The sequence below is a fragment of the Gallus gallus genome, chromosome 6 (assembly GCF_016699485.2).
Source record: "Gallus gallus isolate bGalGal1 chromosome 6, bGalGal1.mat.broiler.GRCg7b, whole genome shotgun sequence".
Classification (NCBI taxonomy): Eukaryota; Metazoa; Chordata; class Aves; order Galliformes; family Phasianidae; genus Gallus; species Gallus gallus.
Genome location: NC_052537.1, coordinates 12,135,272 through 12,153,406, shown reverse-complemented (window position 1 = coordinate 12,153,406; position 18,135 = coordinate 12,135,272). Strand labels below are relative to the sequence as shown.

At 47.3% G+C, this 18,135-nt stretch overlaps 1 protein-coding gene across 12 annotated transcripts in view; it reads right to left on the bottom strand.

Annotated features, from left to right (window-relative positions):
• Nucleotides 1-7: 7 nt before the first annotated feature.
• MICU1 (mitochondrial calcium uptake 1) overlaps nt 8-18,135 on the bottom strand; it is a 90,408-nt gene continuing 72,280 nt past the window's right edge. For all 12 annotated transcript variants that reach the window (XM_025151708.3, XM_025151709.3, XM_004942032.4 and 9 more), the window contains 4 exons: nt 13,133-13,270; nt 7,282-7,390; nt 1,858-1,947; nt 8-337 (listed from right to left, as the gene is read on the bottom strand). In XM_025151708.3, coding sequence (XP_025007476.2) covers nt 177-337; nt 1,858-1,947; nt 7,282-7,390; nt 13,133-13,270 — 498 coding nt within the window. In that variant the 3' untranslated portion in view covers nt 8-176. The remainder of the gene's footprint in view (nt 338-1,857; nt 1,948-7,281; nt 7,391-13,132; nt 13,271-18,135) is intronic.

Genomic DNA, 18,135 nt, shown 5'->3' with positions numbered 1-18,135 from the left:
CACGAGATAAAAAGCCGTGCGGTTTGTAATGGCAACTAGAAGCGAGCGGGTACAGCGTGCAACCCCGCGCTGCGGGTGAGGGCAGTACGAAACGTCCCTTTTCCTACAAGAGAGGAACGCGGCGGCAAGTCCCAGCTCTACGGCAGGGGTTCGGCCCTCCGGCGCGGGCAGTCCCGTTAGGGCCGGGGCAGGGTGAAGTCCCACGCCGTCTCCTGGGCACACTTCCACATAGCGCGCATCAGGCGTGTGAAGCCCATGTCCTTGGGCTTCTCCAGGCCCCGCATCAGCCGCTGCTTCATGATGGCCACAAACTCCTTGTTGCTCAGCTCGCCGTTCCCTGCAAGGAGAGGAACGCATTAGGAACACACGGAGCCACCGGCAGCACCCCAGGAGCAGCCAGCCCAGCCCCAACGGGAGCTGTATCCAAGGAGCCGCTTTCCTCTGCATTGCACCTTGATACCAATCTGGGCAAGGGAGCTCTGTCAAAGTACTGAGGAGTGAGCGGCAGTCTCCCCCGTGCCAGCAGTAACGCTTACAAACACCAATGCGGTTATAAACCACAGAGTTCAGTGCTGCGTTTCCATCACTGCCTCCCTCACAGAGTGAGGGATCACCAACAGTTCTTCCCCGCACAGATAGCTTTGCTATCTGACTATCTAACAGCTCCTCCTACAAGGGGATGCCCATGCAGAACGTCCGGGTACCCTTCGGTTCACTGCAGTCTGAGCGTCTGCTTTGAGGATGTGATTGGGAAATGACACTGAAGCACAGAGGAAAACAGAACAGCCGCAGCACTGAGCGGTGCACGGCAGCAGGTGGAGCTGAAACCCAGAGGAAGTGCAGCCAAGAGGCAGAGCCAGAGATGGCACATTTCTGTGTCCCTGTTTAAATCAGCAAACAGCAGCCTGGCCGTACTTCAGTGCCGCTGCATGGCAGCAGGAGGGCTGCAGCACCAGGACACCAGCAAGAGCTCTGGTTTGGATGCTGTAATTTTGGACAAATGCAGAATTTTGCTTCTCCCAACCCAAGAGCATATTCCTCTTGCTTTCATCAACACATTTCAAAGGCCGTTCTGCAGCTCGCTATGCCCATCCGTGGGTGTAAAATGCCAAACGCCACTGAAGCAATGGCAACCATGGCCTGTGAGCCATGCTTTTTGGGGAAGATCCTGCCAGACTACTTTGTGTTTCTCTGCAGTGGTGCTTGCAGCCCCACTGCCCAGCAAGCGGTTATCACCCAAGGGCCTCAACCAGTACGTCCAATGCAGGAGGTTCTGTCTGAAGTATCTCTATCTCAGGGCAAGATCCACAACTCCACTGATTCCCATTACCTCAGCCCAAGATGGCTGCAGCGAGGCACCGAGGCATCTGCTACCCCAAAGCGTTTGCAGCCTGCCTGTGGGTGCAGCACCAAGCTTACTGCAAGGCGCAGAGCTGCCATTAATTAGTTAGGCTGCCATTTGTAGAGGACTTTGTAGCTACAAAGTACCAGATCGGGTGGTTTTCAACACAACCACCCATTTTCTTGAACAAATCAGAGTCTGGTGAGAAAGAGATAAGCTGCTTCCCACAGCAGCCAGCCTGCATCCAACACTTCTTCCACACACGGCGCTTTAAGATCAGTGTCACTGGGAGCTGTGCACAACTGGACACCTTTCCCAGAAAGGCAGCTACAGACCTATGGCCACACGGCAGAGCTCAGCACAAAATGGACATCTGCTAGCACAGAAAAACCCTGAGCAAAGCACTGGGCATTTCCCATGGTGGGAGCCTTCTCTCCCTGCATTTCTACCCCTGGCTCAGCTCTCGCCCATGCTGGCTGCAGCCAGCAGTGGTCACAGGACACACAGTCACTCACCATCGCAGTCGAAGAGCGCGAACACCACATCGCACACATGGTCCGACAGCTCCACCTTCGCCACCGTCCTGGCCACCTGCTGCATCGTCACTGCACGAGAGGAAGGCACACGGTTAATGGGACACCAGCACCCACGGCTGCCACCGAGACAGGCAGAAAACTCCCTTTTCCATTTTAGCAGCCATAGATACAGTGCAAGGTCATGCAGTTGATTTTGTTGCACCTCACAGGTCTGGTCTAGCCATTCCCCGCATACATTAGTGCCTATCTGACTGCCTTCTGCTGTCTCTCTGAGCCTGCTCAGCACTATTTGTTGGGGCTGAAGCACTCTGCTCCAGCCTCTCTATGCCATGAAAGAGCTCTGCACAAGCGTGTTTGCATTTACCCTTCACTCAGCTGAATTGAAACCCAAGGTGAATGACTGAAGGCTCCCATCAGAATTGATTTCATTTTGTGATGCATCACCACGACGTGCATTCAAATGGTGCCTTGGGAGGAAACCTTCCAGCAAGGGTGAAAGCTACCCTGCACCGTGCGCCCCAAAATTCAGCTTTATCTCTATATTTCATTTTAAAAAGCTGCTTTCCAACCAGTTGCACAGCAGCTCTGTGGCATTCCAAAGTGAATTGGCCCTTGAAATTAAAGCAGAGCAGTGAGCGATGTTCGCAGGGAATCCTGTCCACTGTTATCAGAATAAAGCTGTTTCCAAGTCACTGCTGAAGAAAACCCAAATTAGTTTCAGCCCCCAAGATGCAATGTGGTCAAATGAACAAACCCAGGTGATGGCATTCCTCAGCCCTACAAAGAAGTGCATTAATGGTCCAGAGTTTAATCAGCTCGCACGGACATCATATGATCACAAACTGTAATTAAATTCCCAAGCTGACTTCAGCTTCCCCCTACTTCAGGAAAGGAATAAAACCATAAATCTTTCCGCAAGGCCTGGTGCATGCCAGGTCAGAGGCACAGGAGGACATGGTATAATTAGATTATGTCACGCTGTCCTCGGGCCGATGCCAACCACATCTCCAGACCCTCACAAAATGTCTTCGCTGCAGAACTGCTGCTCTTTGCTGACCTGCCCTTTGCTTTCCTGCCCCAGCAGCTGAGGGCAAAGGTCACAGCAAACTGCCCATCTGCTCCGCTGAACCTCTGGAATAACTCAGCTGCAGCACTGGGAGCTGCAGCAGAAGAGCATGGCAACAAGGGGAGAGCTCTTTATAGCTTCCTGTAAGGAGGCTGCGGCCTGTGGGACAAATCAACATCGTCTCAGGTGCTCTCCTACACTGAACACCAGGAGGGAGATGTCACAGGAAGAATCACAGAATCGTAAGGTTGGAAAAGTCTTCTCACCAGCTCATCCAGCACAACACAGCCCACCCCCACCTGCCCACTGCCCACGTCCTCAGTGCCACATCTCCACAGCCCTGGAACACCTCCAGGGACAGACTCCCCCTGGGCAGCCTGTGCTCATACATTACCCCACTTCCAGAGAAAAAATGTTTTGTAATATCCAACCTGGGAAGGAAAGCAACAGCCCCAGAAGAGAACTGACCTTGGAGCAAAACCCTCTCTCCAGCCACAGCACAGCACTGTGTGCTTTCACACAGCTTTGCTTTTCTAACAGCATCTCACATACCAAACAGAAGAGTTTGCACAGGTACATTATAAGTCTCTGGCAGTGGTACAGGGGTCAGCTCTCATCTTCATGTGCTTCCTCTGCAAGCACAGGAGCAGGAACCCCCATGATCTGTAGCACACCTGGAACAAACAGTTGTCAGGGAAGCCTCCTCACCCTTAGCATCCTGGTAAATGGAGTGCCTGAGGCTGTTCAGAGACCTTCACTGGGACCACAGGATTGGGTTAAGTGCTCAAGCTGTCCTCATGATTGAGCATGTTCATAAATGTGAAAAGCTCAAGGAAAAAGAAGCAACACTGGTTTAAAAAAAAAAAAAAAAAGTACCACCAAAAAAGCTCATCTACACTTATCTCTCAGCTTAATTTTCCCTACTTATCAGCACGTGCTGCAGAGGTGCTTTAGCACACCTAGGCTTAGGGAAGGAAAGAGGCTTTAAGTGCTGTAAGCCACCACGTATCCAAGACCAATCATTTTCAACATCAGTAGCAGAGAATCATAGAATTGCTCAGGTTGGAAAAGACCTTAGAGATCATCAAGTCCAACTGCAACCAAACTATACCACCCTAACTCTAACAACCCGCTGCTAAATCATGTCCCAGAACACCACATCCAAACAGATTTTAAACACATTCAGGCATGGAGGCTCAACCACCTCCCCAGGGAGCCTATTCCAGTCTGTATTTCCTCAAACAGCAATGCTGAATGCCATAACAGAATCACAGAATGGTTTGGGTTGGGTTGTTCCAACCCCCCTACCAGAGGCAGTGACACCTCCCGCTAGGCCAGGTTGCTCAAAGCCCAGCATCCTTCAGCTCCTTTCAAACACAAACCTTCCTGAGAGACGCCAGATCAGGCTCTGACCCCACATTCCTCTGCTGCAGGTGCCCCAGCACACAAGGTGCTCAGTAAGGTAAATAAAAGTGATGTGAATCTATGTATGTCATTTCTTTGCCGTTTTAGAAAATGAAACAGGTGCTGTCTGGGGAAACATCTCATCAAACAGCCTTTTCCCAATTGGGATTTTGTGATAGCTGCATCAATCTCTATGCACGAATGTCTCCAGGATTTTATGTTATCAAATATTAGCTCTACTTCTATATCTTGAAAGCTGTTTTTCTTTTAAGATGTCAAGTGTTGCAGCTTTACGCCAGCTCCTTTAACAAGCCATCCATCGGAGCATTTCATGCAGGGTTAGCTCACAACAGTTCTCTCTTCCATCCAACTCCCCAGGATCACACCGAGCAACACCTCACGATGTGCTCAAGACATGGGGTTGTATGCGGCAGGACCGTGCCAGAGCACAGGCAGATGGCAAATGCCATCTCTTTGTCTTGAGGCCAATCACTTGGCCAAAGTAACAGCAGACAGATGTGCTATCTCACTGGACCAGAAGGCTCTATTTCCTCCTACTGCTGAAGGATATAACTTCCTCTTGTCTCTAATGCAAGTTACTCAAAGGCACTGTGCCCTGCCCTAAGACGCAGGGCAGCTGTACCACAGCACTGCTGCTGCCAGCAGGACTGCTGCTCAGAAAGTCTGGCTGTGGACGGTGCCAAGGAAGTGCAACTCACACCCTCGCCTCAAAAGGGTGAAATGAATTCTGTGCCAGCCTGCTGCCAGCTGCACGCCCCAGCAAACCGCCTGGGGCCGTCTGCTCAATAATGTTTGTTTGTGATTTAAGAGAATAATGGTTATGTGTTTCCAGAGGAACCAAAGAAGGATGAATGAGGAATCCCCATGTTAGTTTGGGGATCAGTTTTATCATCCTCCTTAGAAGAGGCTTCCTTAATTCAACGCCAAAAAGGAGCTACCCAGCAATAGCAGTCTGGTGCCATTCATTTTCCCTGTTTCATATTAAGCAGCTCTTCTAGAACCTGACAGCCAGTCTCCTGCATGAGGTTAGCAGCAAGGACACAAACTGTCCTTTTGCTCCTCCCAAGGATGAGCAATTTTTGTATTTGTTGCTTTTTAATAAGCAACCCTGTAAGAACTTGGTTTTTGGAGGAGATGCAGCCCACTTATTGCTGATTTGATTTGTGGGTGTAATATCCAGATGAGGTGAGAATGAGCATGCATATGGGAAACGTGTTGCATGCAGACAATTTAGGTGTGCAAGCACGCAGATTCCTGCTGCAAAACCCAGGCACACTGCTGCAGGTTGATTTGCACCTTCATTAAAGCTGCAGTAAAACCTTCCCCGTGCACCCTGCCACAACTCGCAGGAGCATCTCTGTGCTGGGTAGTGCAGATGGAGGAGAGGGATAACTCACGCCAGCTGCCAGACACAGACAAAGGGGGGGAACCAAAAATCACAAAACCATGACACAGCAGCACCAGCTCTTCTGCCAAGGCAGGAAGGGCTCGAACTCATGAATGGCAAAGGGGTTGTGGCTGGCGCTTCTGGAGCACCCACGCTTTGAGGCTTTTTCCACTCCTCCCCGGTTTGCACAGTGTCAGTGTCAACCAGAGCTCTTCCTGTGGCTTTCTAGCCCTGCAGGCTCCTGGCAACAGACCTGGAAAACTCCTGGCAGAACACAGCAGCATAAAAGCCTCCTACAGCTTCTTCCTTCAGCCAAGACTCCTCGATCAACGGCTGTAGCTCCAGCACAAGCTCATTAATTGTACGTAATTAAACAGTAATCACACTGATTTACCAACTGCGCACGGATCTAAATACTCCACAAATAACATATTTTGTGACTGGGCAATTGCTAATTTACTGTAGATGCTGAGAAAATTGGATTTGCTAGGCTATTATCACCACACCGCAGATAGGGCTCTGCACAGCAGCAGCACATCCATATTTCATATAAGGTACTTCTTACTCATTTTTACTTTCAAAGTAGAGGGGAGGAAAAAAAAAAAACAACTACCTGGTTCTTTTAACTTTAAGACTTAAGGTGCAGTGATCTAAAGGAAAGAGTACAGATGATTCCCCAAAAATTCTGAGCTGAGGAGAGCTGTTGTTGCACGCAGGAAGAGATGTGACTCCTACGGTAATTCCATTGCCTAAGAACCTATTCATACCCTAGCATTCCCACAACAGCTGGATAAATAACTTGCTTCTGAGACATCTGATTTTGCAGCTGCTTTAACTTGTTAGAAGACAGGAGCTTCCACGAAACTTAAACTCTGGACAGAGACTTCAGTGCTCAGCCCAAGAACTCAATGGAGCCCCACATTCGGGTGCCATTACCTGGATTTTAGACCAGAAGTGTAATGTGGCTCTTCTTTCTAAGCAAAGCCTCTTAATTTTAAGCAAAGAGGAACCAGGGGTTGTACAGTGCCTACCACCAGTTCCACTGCTGGTTAGTGCCCAAAGACCTTTGCAGGAGAGAATCTGCAAGAAAACTTCTTAAAATAGCACTTGTCACTCCCAACAGTGTTTCAAGTGTTTGTAAAAGGTTGGAAAGATGTCCCTCCCAAGACTGGTCTGGAGAAGAAACCTTGAGGTGCATGGGATGGTGACATATTCACCTCTGTACACATCTGACCTGAATGGTTCTGCTGAAGAGCTTTATCAGAGCTTACTGATCTATTCAGGCAATATATTTCAGCATTTCTTTCCACTCTATATTTAAAATGGAAGAAGTATAAAACCCCAAATCCCTGTTTATCTGTGCACTGCAGCAAGTTAAACCTCTCATCACAGGGAAGAGCTGCTGTTTTGTGACACGTTTAAATCCATCAGACGGGCCTCGCTGGCCAACTGTAAGCCCAACCACACAGTGCAAGCCGTGCTGCCTCATGCTCACAGCTTCTGCGTGCCTTGCAAGCTTTAGTACCTTTATCAAGCGAAGCTCCAGCCATGTGGTAAAAGCTCAACGCTGTGTCCACGTCATTTATATTCTTCAGAAAAGTGAAGAAGTTCTCCACCTCCTCAAATGTCAGCCCCTACAACGGAAAAAGAGGGTCTTAAGTGACAGGAAAGGCAGAGAGTGACTTAACAGCACGAGCCTGCAGCTGAGGCTTGTGACACCACTACAAGCAGGTTCATGTATGAGAAGTGCCTAAACTAGCTTTGCTATAGGATGCTGCAGGACAGGTCTGTTTGCCCTACCTACATGTACAGCACACAAGCAGAACAGCTGGTGGCAAGCTCAGCTCCTAGCTCCATCTGGCTGCAAAACGCAGCTCAACTGCACTGACCCCCCGAGCAGGGCTGCACTGAGAGATGCAGCCTCCAGACCGCCTGAGCTGGTGCTCCATCACAGCAGGGACAGCCAGCCAGCCTCCCTCCCTGCAGTGATCAATCAGCCTGTCACAGGAGTTCCGGCTCAGCCTCCTCCTGCCAAACCTAGCCAGAGAGATAGATGTACCAAGATACTGAAACCACAACTGCGTAACATGGCATGGCTTCAGAGTCTGGAGGAGAGAGTACACACTGCAGCTGGTGCTGCCAAATATAAACTTCTACGGTCTGCTGTCACCCTGTTCAAGCTGCTCCCAACAATTTCCAATCAGGGAAGAAGTGATCTATCTTTTTTGAATATAAAACACTTTTTTTTTTTTAATTATCTTCTCCTACAGACACTCTAAAACTGTAAAAAGAAGAACTGCAGAAAATTTGTAGACTACTCAGAAGTACTTCAGCTTGTTCCCGTCCTCCACGTAACTGAACACACAGCTGTGTATGGCTGATGCATGCTGCAAAGCACGTGTACCAACTGCAGCAGCAGGGTTTATCAGTTTATCTGGATTCATGGATCCAGACCACAAAGGATGAAGTTTCAAAGTGCAAACGTGGACAGTGCAGCTAAAAAAATCCCCAGTCACTGCACAGGGGACTTTCTTCAGATGGATACCTGCTCTGCTTCCCAAGCAGTATGCTAACAACCATATGGCAGAATCAAATACTGTGCTGCCCCAGCAAAAGAAAACATCAGGTGCTTTTGCAGAAGGCAGCACAAAGACTCCTGCTTTGTACGATGGAGCTACAAGAGAACAGATCTTGGCAATCCAGGCACCGACCCATCCCAGCACCTCCCTGCTGGGTGTTTGCCACTGAGCAGAGCACTAACAATTCAGAAACCCTGCGGGAGCTAGGATCTGCTCAGCCACTTTCCGGCCAGCAGAAGACATCGTGCCCTGACCTGCTGATCATATGACATCCCATGGTTGTGGCAGTGGCCACAGTGTGTAACCCAACAACCACTGTAAGCAGAGTCCCAGCATAGAATTTTCCTGGCCAGCATCAAGGCGAAAAAGTGTTTCTCTTCATGCCAAGAGACCCCTTGTTCACCACAGCTTGTGATGGCTGCTATTGTTTCAGCCAGCAGCGCAGAAAGTTACCTGCTTACGTACAATCTCGTGGTCCTTGTCATTGCTAGAAAGCAAAAGCAACGACATGTGGAAACACCCTACTAATCCAGGCTTTCATGGGACACACATACTGAACCTCCACAGCAAAAAATCCCGCTGGTGTTACAGAATTGAAGAACTGATGAATTCTGTCACTGAGGCTGGCAGCAACACTGACACCTTCCCGATTTCTAAAACCGGAGAGCAACAGAACTGTGCTGACAAGCTGACAGCAATGAATGATCACTATCAGCCAGCAGCCGGGTATGGGGATTTATCTGCCCCCGTCACTGTGTCTGTCAGCACTGCTCAGCTCTCCATAAGTCACTCATGTCTCTGCTGAAGGACCAATAGACACAAACCTACCAAAGGTTCTGTCTTTTGTTCCTCAGGACCATTTCCACCCATATCTGCTTTCTGCTGCTTCTACCTGAATTTTCATTCCTTCTGCTCACAGGGAAATGGCGTGCAGTGCAAGTCCTTCACCTGTTCTCTCCCTTGCTCTGCTGTCATCAGAGTAAGAAAATGCAATGTCAACACAAAACTACACTACACAGCCCCAGGCAGCCAACAGCCCTGAAGCACGTACAGAAGACGACCTGGATCAACAGCTTCCAAATAGCCAGCTTGCTTTCCTGGTGGTTAGGGACATATGAACCAAATGCCTTGCTTGTAAATACTGCAGACAACACAAGTCCTTTACTAGGAAAAAAGCAGCCATGTGAGTAAAATTCAAGGGAGAGGATCGTAAACAATTTTACATAAAGCAGCAGCTCCAGCGAAAACACAGAGGAGTTCAGGTATGCAGAGTACAGTGGGATTTTTCAAGAATAAAAGTGAGAGCAGGAAATCAATTATACAAGGAAATACATCATTCCCAAAGACAGGAACACAGAACAATGATGTTGGAAGAAAGGTAAAGGTGTGCCTATAGCCACAGCTGCAATGATCTGGGGGCTGGCAGGATCACCGTGCCCAGAATGGATAATTGTAGTAGATAACGTGTGGCAATTTAATCAGAGTGCACTTGAGTTAAAATGCATTTCCAAGGTCATGCTGGATTAAAAGCTTGCAGTGTAGTTATGGTCCAGCTCCTGCCATCCCCTCCCCACACCACACTGCCCCAGTTGTTGTATTCCCACTTGGAAAGGAACAGCAAGTCACCGCTCCTGCTGCTTTTGGTGAGATTGCAGCAGCTTAGTAAACCACGTGGATAATGGTTTAACATGACTTTTAAAGCATAAAATGAAGGGATCTGGAGTAAAACTTCCATCAGAACATTCACATCAAGCTGCTGTGACCAAGAAGCTGTCTGGTGACAGGAAACGATTGCAGGACAAATGGTGCAGTGGCTGAGTGGCTTCAGCATCTCTTTGAGGACTGGGACCCAAAGGGGGACGTGGGAGAGCACCAGCTCTGTTCCTTCTCCGCAGGCAACGGAGCAAAGAAGAGAACAACGCAGCAGCTGTTGGCTCTGCAGATGTCTCTGTTGCAGAAGCACTGCCAGCAGCGAGCTCCTGCTGTTCCCACTGAAGAGCTTAATGTTACACTCATTTACAAGGGCAACTCCACAAGCACATCCCTGAATAAATTAGTCGGGAAGCTCAAAAGGCAATTAATGTGATTCTGGCCATGGCAGTTCTATTTCTAATGGGACAGGAAAATTTAAACGATATAAAAACACTGACAGCTGCACCTGTGTGATCCAACAAAAGCACATGAGTACTCGTAGATACAAAATGCTGCACACAAACCTGCAAAGGATACAGTCCTCTGCAACACCCCCGGAGAAGAACAAATACTTTCAGGAAGAGGTTCTCAAAGCAATGTTAGGCACCAGGCTGGCTGGCTGTGAGCTAAGACCTGCCAGAACAGACGAGTGTGGTGCATCACTTCTGCTATGTATAAGCACAGGCTTTGAGCATCCTGGTGGTTAGGTTTATCTGCAGTGTAAAGAAGCTGCTACTCCTTGCATCCTTTATTTCTCCCTAAATCAAATTGTTAATATAGGGCCTGTCTCATTTTAGGATTTGGTTGCTTCAACTCCCCCAGCCTAAGGAATTATAAGGTTTCTAGCAATTCTGTTTCTTGAAAACATTTTTTTCCCCTTAAAAGTTATTGGAATGAAGAAAGAGACTTGCTCAGAATCTGTTACCTACAAATAGAAACACAATCTGGCTGCCTTAGGGATGAGGAATAAGGTAGAAACAAAAGTTCTTTCTCTGCCACAGATGTCAGGTTTCTGACTGACACATGGAGGGAAAGGAACATCTGCTGTAAGAAACCTTCCAAAAATAACTCCCTCTGACTAATTTCTCATACACCCGGCTACTGTTCCACATATATATACACACAATCACAGCAGAGAATCGGCAGTTTGTGAGTGTAACAATAAAGCTGATATTTTCTATTCCACAGACATCACAACCACTCAGTCACCAAGTATTTGTCCCCAAGAAATCAAATAATTCCTGTTAAAACTTGAGGGGAGCAGAAGTATTGGAGGAGTAAAACCCACAGTGTCTCGCCCAAAAATCCAATAAATGGACTCAAAACTGCACCCCTGGAAACACTGATGGTCTTATTTAAACTAGTGATCAACAGCTTGGGAAGTGAGATGTTAATGTATTGACAGGCAATTTCTTCCTGCTTTTGGGCATTGTTTGCTGTGACAAACAACGTATTATAAAAAGAACCTGAGCTCGGGCCTCCCCACAGAGTTAGGACAAATGAGATGCTTCTGAAATACAGAGATTGCTGATGAAGTTCCACTTGAGAGAGGCACTTCAGGGATGCCCAAAGATGCTGAGCCTCTGCGCTGTGCTGGGAGAGATGAAAACTCACTTGACATCGCTTGTTCAGCTCCCGAAGGAACACTCTGAGGAGCACCACCTAGGGCTGAATGGTACATGAGCTATATGCTGAGGCTCATGGATGCTGCAGGCTCACTATTTCTGACCAGTATAACATCAAAGTTTTGCTTATGAAGATTATTTCTTCAGTGAACATTATTTTTTGAGATGAGTAAACTCACTTGTGGCTAAAAAATCTTGGTTCACACCTTCCATGTTCACAGCTGTGTACAGAAGGACCCCTCGACTAAACCAGAGGTTTTCACCTGGCTGCAGCACTGTCAATGGGAAAAGTCCCAGTTACCTAATGCTGACAAGAGCTTGCCCTCAGGGTAAGTCAATAGAGACCCTAGTGGTGTTTGTGCCCTGCTGCTTCAGTGTGCCCAAATTCTCCTTCGTGGTCCCGGCACCAGCAGAAGACAGGAGGAAAAAGTCACTGATGCAGCTTTGTATGGACTGAAGGTTCCTGAACATTGCAGGAGTTCAGGACAGTTTTATTTATAGTCCCCCCCACATAAGACAGAAAAGGACAGACTCCAGCCAACAACCGTCTTATAAGACATTCTGCATCTAGATCTGCCAAGAAATAAACATCAGATCTGATTTCATGAGGAAGTGGCATTAAGAGTCAGGCCAACCCAACGTGCAAAGGACTTCCATCCATTCCCAGTTCGGTTAATTGTATGTTTATAACCTAATTCATAAAAGAATAATCCATCTTTACAGAAGCAGACACAAAACTCTAATACTGAAGTATTGCAGCACCCCATACTCCTTTACCTGATGAAACATGTCCTTTTAAGTATCCATATTTTATTCCAAGGTCTCTCACTAGATTGACTGGTGCAGGATATGCAGCCTTATTCATCTCTAAATCATAAGTAATTCAAACCATTTTTCTCATAAGTTCATAACTAAATAATAGACTGCCCAGCCAGAGCAGCTAATTAAACTATGGTTGAGCCAGTAACTATGTGCACATCTTCAGCATTTATTCTGGCTTCAGACCCGGAGTGCTGCTTCCAAAACATAAGTTTTGTGAAGTGCAACATCGTGTCAGTAGGGAGAAGCCCACACCCTGATCAGGACATGATTACTGCACTCCCACCTCCTGCATCTCCCTGCTCCTGGGGAGGATTCATCACCTGCAAAGTCAGCGTGTCTCTCCAGACTGCTTTTCTCTGGATGACAGGCATGGCTTATTACAGAAGGATAGAGCTTTGCATGTCAACCTATTGCTTAGGAAAGTCATTTCCTGCCCTCAGCCCTTCACAAGGGCATGAAATCCTCAGGGGTTGCATCCATCTTTGCCACAAAACATCACTTAGCCATGTGCAGTTTAGACAAACCAGAGGAAAAGACCATCAGTGCTTTTCCCCCCTACAAGGGTACTCACTGAACCCGACTCACCAGCTCATATCTCAGCTTGGTGCAAGACAGTCGCCTGCTCCTCAGCCCCCCCAGATTCCCAAATTTGACTGACCTCCCCATCTTGGAAGTGTTTCTTGAGCTGCTTCAGCATGACCGTCAGCTTCTTGGACTGCACCCCGCTGTAGGCCAGCAGCATGCTGCCAAACTGCCGCTCCGTGATCCGCCCGTCCACCGGGTCGTGCCGCTCAAACTGCAGGGAAGAAAGAAGACGAAAACGAGGGTGTAAAAAAGGTATTGTAATAACAGATGAACATCACAGCAGGCGTGCTTAGAGAAGAAATCCCAGCACGTTTGATTAGTTGCTTCTCCAGGATTGTTTCCATCAGAATCAATATTTCTTTGTACGGGCAACTTCTTGAGAAGTTTTCGCACCCAGTCCTCCCAGTGTCACCTTACTGGAGGCTATTTGTAGAATGGACTTGAAGAAGCAGGGCGATTATTTTAACCTGAAACTAAGCTTGTGACCACAGGTCTCCAGAGGAGTGAAAGACAAGAAAAAATACTAAGGTGCTCTTCACACAGGCTTCCAGCTTAGACAAACAACACCTGAACAAGTGTGTGTTGCAGCAGCTTTTTCCCACCTGCTCAAAGACTTCAGTTTCACACATCTCAGCACTGAGAATCCCTTACTTGATTTCCATAAAGTGTATCGGAAAATGTTCAGCTGATTACAAGCCCGAGAGTGACATTTAACAACAGAATTAATTTTTAAACTCTTACAGAACAACTCATTTAGCTGAAGAGTAACACTAATTTGACATAACATGGCTGGGGTAACCATTCCTGCCTCAGTCGCTTTTATGTGCTTAATTATGCAGCTGCACAAAGCCAGCAAGCACCCAGCTGAGATCAAGGTGGGAGCAGAGGATAAAAGGCTGCAGCAATCCCATGATCTCAAGTTGCCTCTGAAGTGGTGAATTTCTCAGGAAAGCCTCGACTCAGCTCCCAGAGGGGCAGCAGCACTGTATCTGGCTCTGCGCTGAGAGGCAACAGTGTAGCTCCCACTAACTTACAGATGGGGAAACAAATGTTTAACCAAAACACAGATGCCTCCAGTCAATAGCTGGCAGCCAGGTACTACGCTCACTCACACACTGCAGTACGCACTGCAGGGACAGCCAAGGAGGGGAGTGACAAACACCAGTGTTACAGATCAGCTGCTGTCCGCTGGGCTCCAGTCTCAAGTACAATCACCACTGAGTTGAGAAAAAGCCATTTTACCCAGCAGCAACACGGCAAAGGGCGAAGGAAGTTCAAAACCTGCCTCCGGCTGGTGTCAGATACACTGAAGTTAACTGTGGGAGGCATGAGCAGAGGACATTGCTTATAGAAGATGCAGAAGAACTTAAGTGAGAAGAAAAAAAGGAAGTTTGAGCAAATACACCAAAGTTGGTTTTAAATGCTCGATGCTTTGCTGGAAAACAGAGGCTGAGTGCAGTGGAGGCTGCTGTGATCCCCATTTCACCTCCAGGCTCACAGGTGCCAGCACTCCTGGCTCAGTCAAAGCTCTGTGCTTCTAGAAGCCACCAACAAAACACATTTCCTGAGATGGTAAATTGTTTTATTTTTTTTCTGATATGCTGCCAGCGGTGTTTCTTCGTCACAAAGCTTGGCTTCAAATGATTTGTGAGAAGAACCTTGTTTTCAGCTTCTAAAAACCACACACTCAGCTGCAGCAGCCCCTTCCAGCTACATGCCAGGATGCAGGCAGCTGTTTTCTCCTGCGTGATGAACAGCATACTTCCAGTTGTAAATCCAGACTTCAGAGCCACTGGCTCACTCTGACAGGCAGCAGGCACAGCAAAGGCGTGCTCAGTTATTTGTTGGGCAAGCTCTTGGTGAGCCCAGTGCTGCAGGACTGCTTCCAGGCACCACCACTTGGTGCCAGCAGTGGATTCCACATGTGCACAACAGTAAGGCTGCAAGACTTAATAAAGGCACAGTGCTCTCCAGTGTCACCCAAGGTACTGTGCAAATTAGCCTAAAATATATTAGGCAACATTGAGAGTCATTAGAAGGCAGCATGATGTGCATGACAATCAAGTGTGTTCCCCAAAGAGGAGGAAGGCAGAAGAGGTGGGTGCAGCCAGCAGTCCCCAGAGCAGATGTCCCAGTGCCAACCTGGAGCAGCTTCCTCAGCTTGGTCCACTCAGCCAGCCCATGTCCACACCAGCCATTAAAGAGACTATCCGTAAGCTGAAAAATGCATTTAATACCCTTCTTCCACCCTACACCAAAAAATTAGGCATGAAAAACACCTCCATGTTTCTCTAAGAGAAGCTTCTTATATCTCTCTAACGACAAGCTTAAACGTAGCTTCCAGTCTGAATAACTTAGCCTACCCTCTTTTGCTTCGGTGCATAAAATATACAAGAAAGGCTTCATCAAATGAGGAAAGCAGAAGGCAATTAAAAAGAGACTGTTTTCTCTGCTTCCACATTTCCTTAATTGTGGAATTCCTCACTGAAAGGCAATGCAAGAATCCACCACAGAACGACAGACCTGTAATCACTCTGCTCCCAGACTTCACTGCTTGCTTTGACTAACCCACTCCAACTGCTGCTGGGGGAAACCAAACGCCAGCCTCTGAAAACCACCCACCTGAGCCACTTCAGAGGCACCACCACAAAAAGCATCTTCATTCAGGAAAATGCTGGGACTTCTTACACACAGAAGTTGGTTTCCATGTTTTTTTTAACATGCTCCAAGAGAATTGGAGCAAGAATTAACTACTGTGGAAGCAGGAGGCCTCCCAGAGAACCACACAAGTAGCAGGCAACAAAGAAATGACCAAGAACAACAGAAACTGTATTATTTCTTAGCCCTTGCCTGTCTTTATTGTAGAACTCCAAGTCTATGTCAGTTTTCCAGAATTCCATACAAAAAAAAGAGCCCCCACATTTCTTTAATGAAATCAATCTTCACAGACTGCAATGTACAATGTGGTTTATCAAGAAGTCTCCACAGATCATCTTCTGCAGCCCCAGCCTGGCCACAGCCAGATGCCAAAGCACAAACTCGTTTGCTGCCAGAGATCCCCTCATGTCAAGCAGCCAGGAGTGTCCCACACATGCTGTCACCACCTTGGTCAGAGAGTTCTGCATACCCACAGCAATTAAAATAGTGCTGGCTGCAGAATGACCCAAGCAAACAGAGCATCCCTCAAATCTACTTAGAGGCCACGCTTGTGGAGATCAGAGCTGCAAAGTGGTATAGGCAGGGGATTCCTGTTGTTTTTATGGAAAATACCACAGGGTTTTGAACTCCCAGCTCCAGCAGGCACAGGAGTCCTTTGCTTAGTATTACTTTTCTCAGCAACACCTCCAGCAGCCCCAGGCACTCAGTTTGTGGTGGGACTTGAACATCTCCATCGCACTGCCTTACCCTGTGACAGTACAATTACAGCACCCAGAGCCACACAGGGGCTTGCTGAGAGCTGCTGCACCACTGTGCTGGTCTGTAAACACCAGGGAAGGTTATGAAACATTGTCCCATCGCACAGCTTTAAAAGAGAGATTAAGCACAAAGCACAGCATTCATGCAGTGCAGGAGTCAGCATTTTCAAGTTATTGGTTCTTCCTTACTTTTCAGAAATCTCCTACACCAATCTTCTACAGTTTGATGCAGATCTCTGAAAAGCAAACAAACTGCACCCAGCAATGTAATGCCTATCCCTCTTACACATTCCTGTCCAGCTGCATTTTAGCAAGCTGTTAAATTGCTAGGAAACCTTCTCCTAGAAAAACTAGGAAACAACACAGAGTCCCTAAAATCTCAAAGTAAGCACCTAAGAAAGAAATGCACGAGTGCTTCTTATTACCCATTGAGATAACAAGAAAAAAAAATCTACAAGGGCTTTTGGGTGGAGAGAAGAGAGCACAGGATAATTTGAGCTCATTTATGTTGGTTAGACAAGCATCAATAACAGAAATATTGCTAATTCTGTGAGTTCTGAGGGTACTTGAAAAAGGTGACCCTGCTTGGAAAGGCAGCAAAGTGTGCGTAATAAGGGGCCAAAGGGATCTGGGAAATAATGATTTGTGGGGTAATATTCAGATTCACAATCTCTGACTCTTTAAAGTAGTATTTGCTCAAAGCTTTATTGGACAGGCTGTAATGCATTATTTATCTGCAAACTGCTGCAGCACTGGTTCTGTTCATTGCTCTGAAGAAGCATGCTGCCAGGATTTCTTGTCAAGTTGCATATACAACTCTGACAGAGAAGGAAAGCACTGTTCATCTTCCTAAAACCCAGCAACCTCATCTGTCTAGAAAAAAAAAGAACGATTTGGGAGGAAGCTGTGATGTTTGCAAGGGCACCAAATTAATGCCAGAAGAAAAAGCATGGCAAAAGTTTATAAATGCTTTTTAGTTGGAAAGATCAGACGTCTCCAAAATAGTCACATTTGAGCCGTTCTGGACACCACCGCTGCACAGCAGGCTGTCCAAGAAAGTCAGTCCAGAGCTGGATAACACATGCAGAAGCAAATAACTGCTCTTAACACGCAGATGTGGCACTGGGGGACATGGTTCAGTGGGCAGGTAAGCCACTTTCACAAAGGAAAAGTCCAATCTTTTGAATGGTTTCCCTTTTCTCCCTTTGCTCTCCGAGAGCAGCTTAAGTGAATATGGAGCAGCAAGGTTAAAAATGTGCATCTGTCAGCAGCAGTGAAATCCCCACAGAACAAGTGCTCTTTAGATGCTTTTGACATTTCTTTGGCCTTGGCACAGAACCACTGCCTGCAAGGGGAAAAAAATTAATTCCAACCACCAGCAACTTGTTACGCTTTAATGAGCAATTAAAAAAGGTTATGTAAAGATGGCTGTACGTTAACTTCATCCTCATGAATCAAAATAAGTTCTTGCCAGCTCTGAAAGGATCTGCATTTTGAAATTTCAAGTGTTGAGGGAATAAAATGAGAAAAATGTAAAGGAGAGGAATCTGTAATACTCATGTCTGATGAACGAGAGAGAAGCATTCACTCAACTGCCAGGGGCAGAGTGAGATGAGGCAGAGCACCTGGCTCCTGATCTGCCAGCCAAGAGCCCGACTCC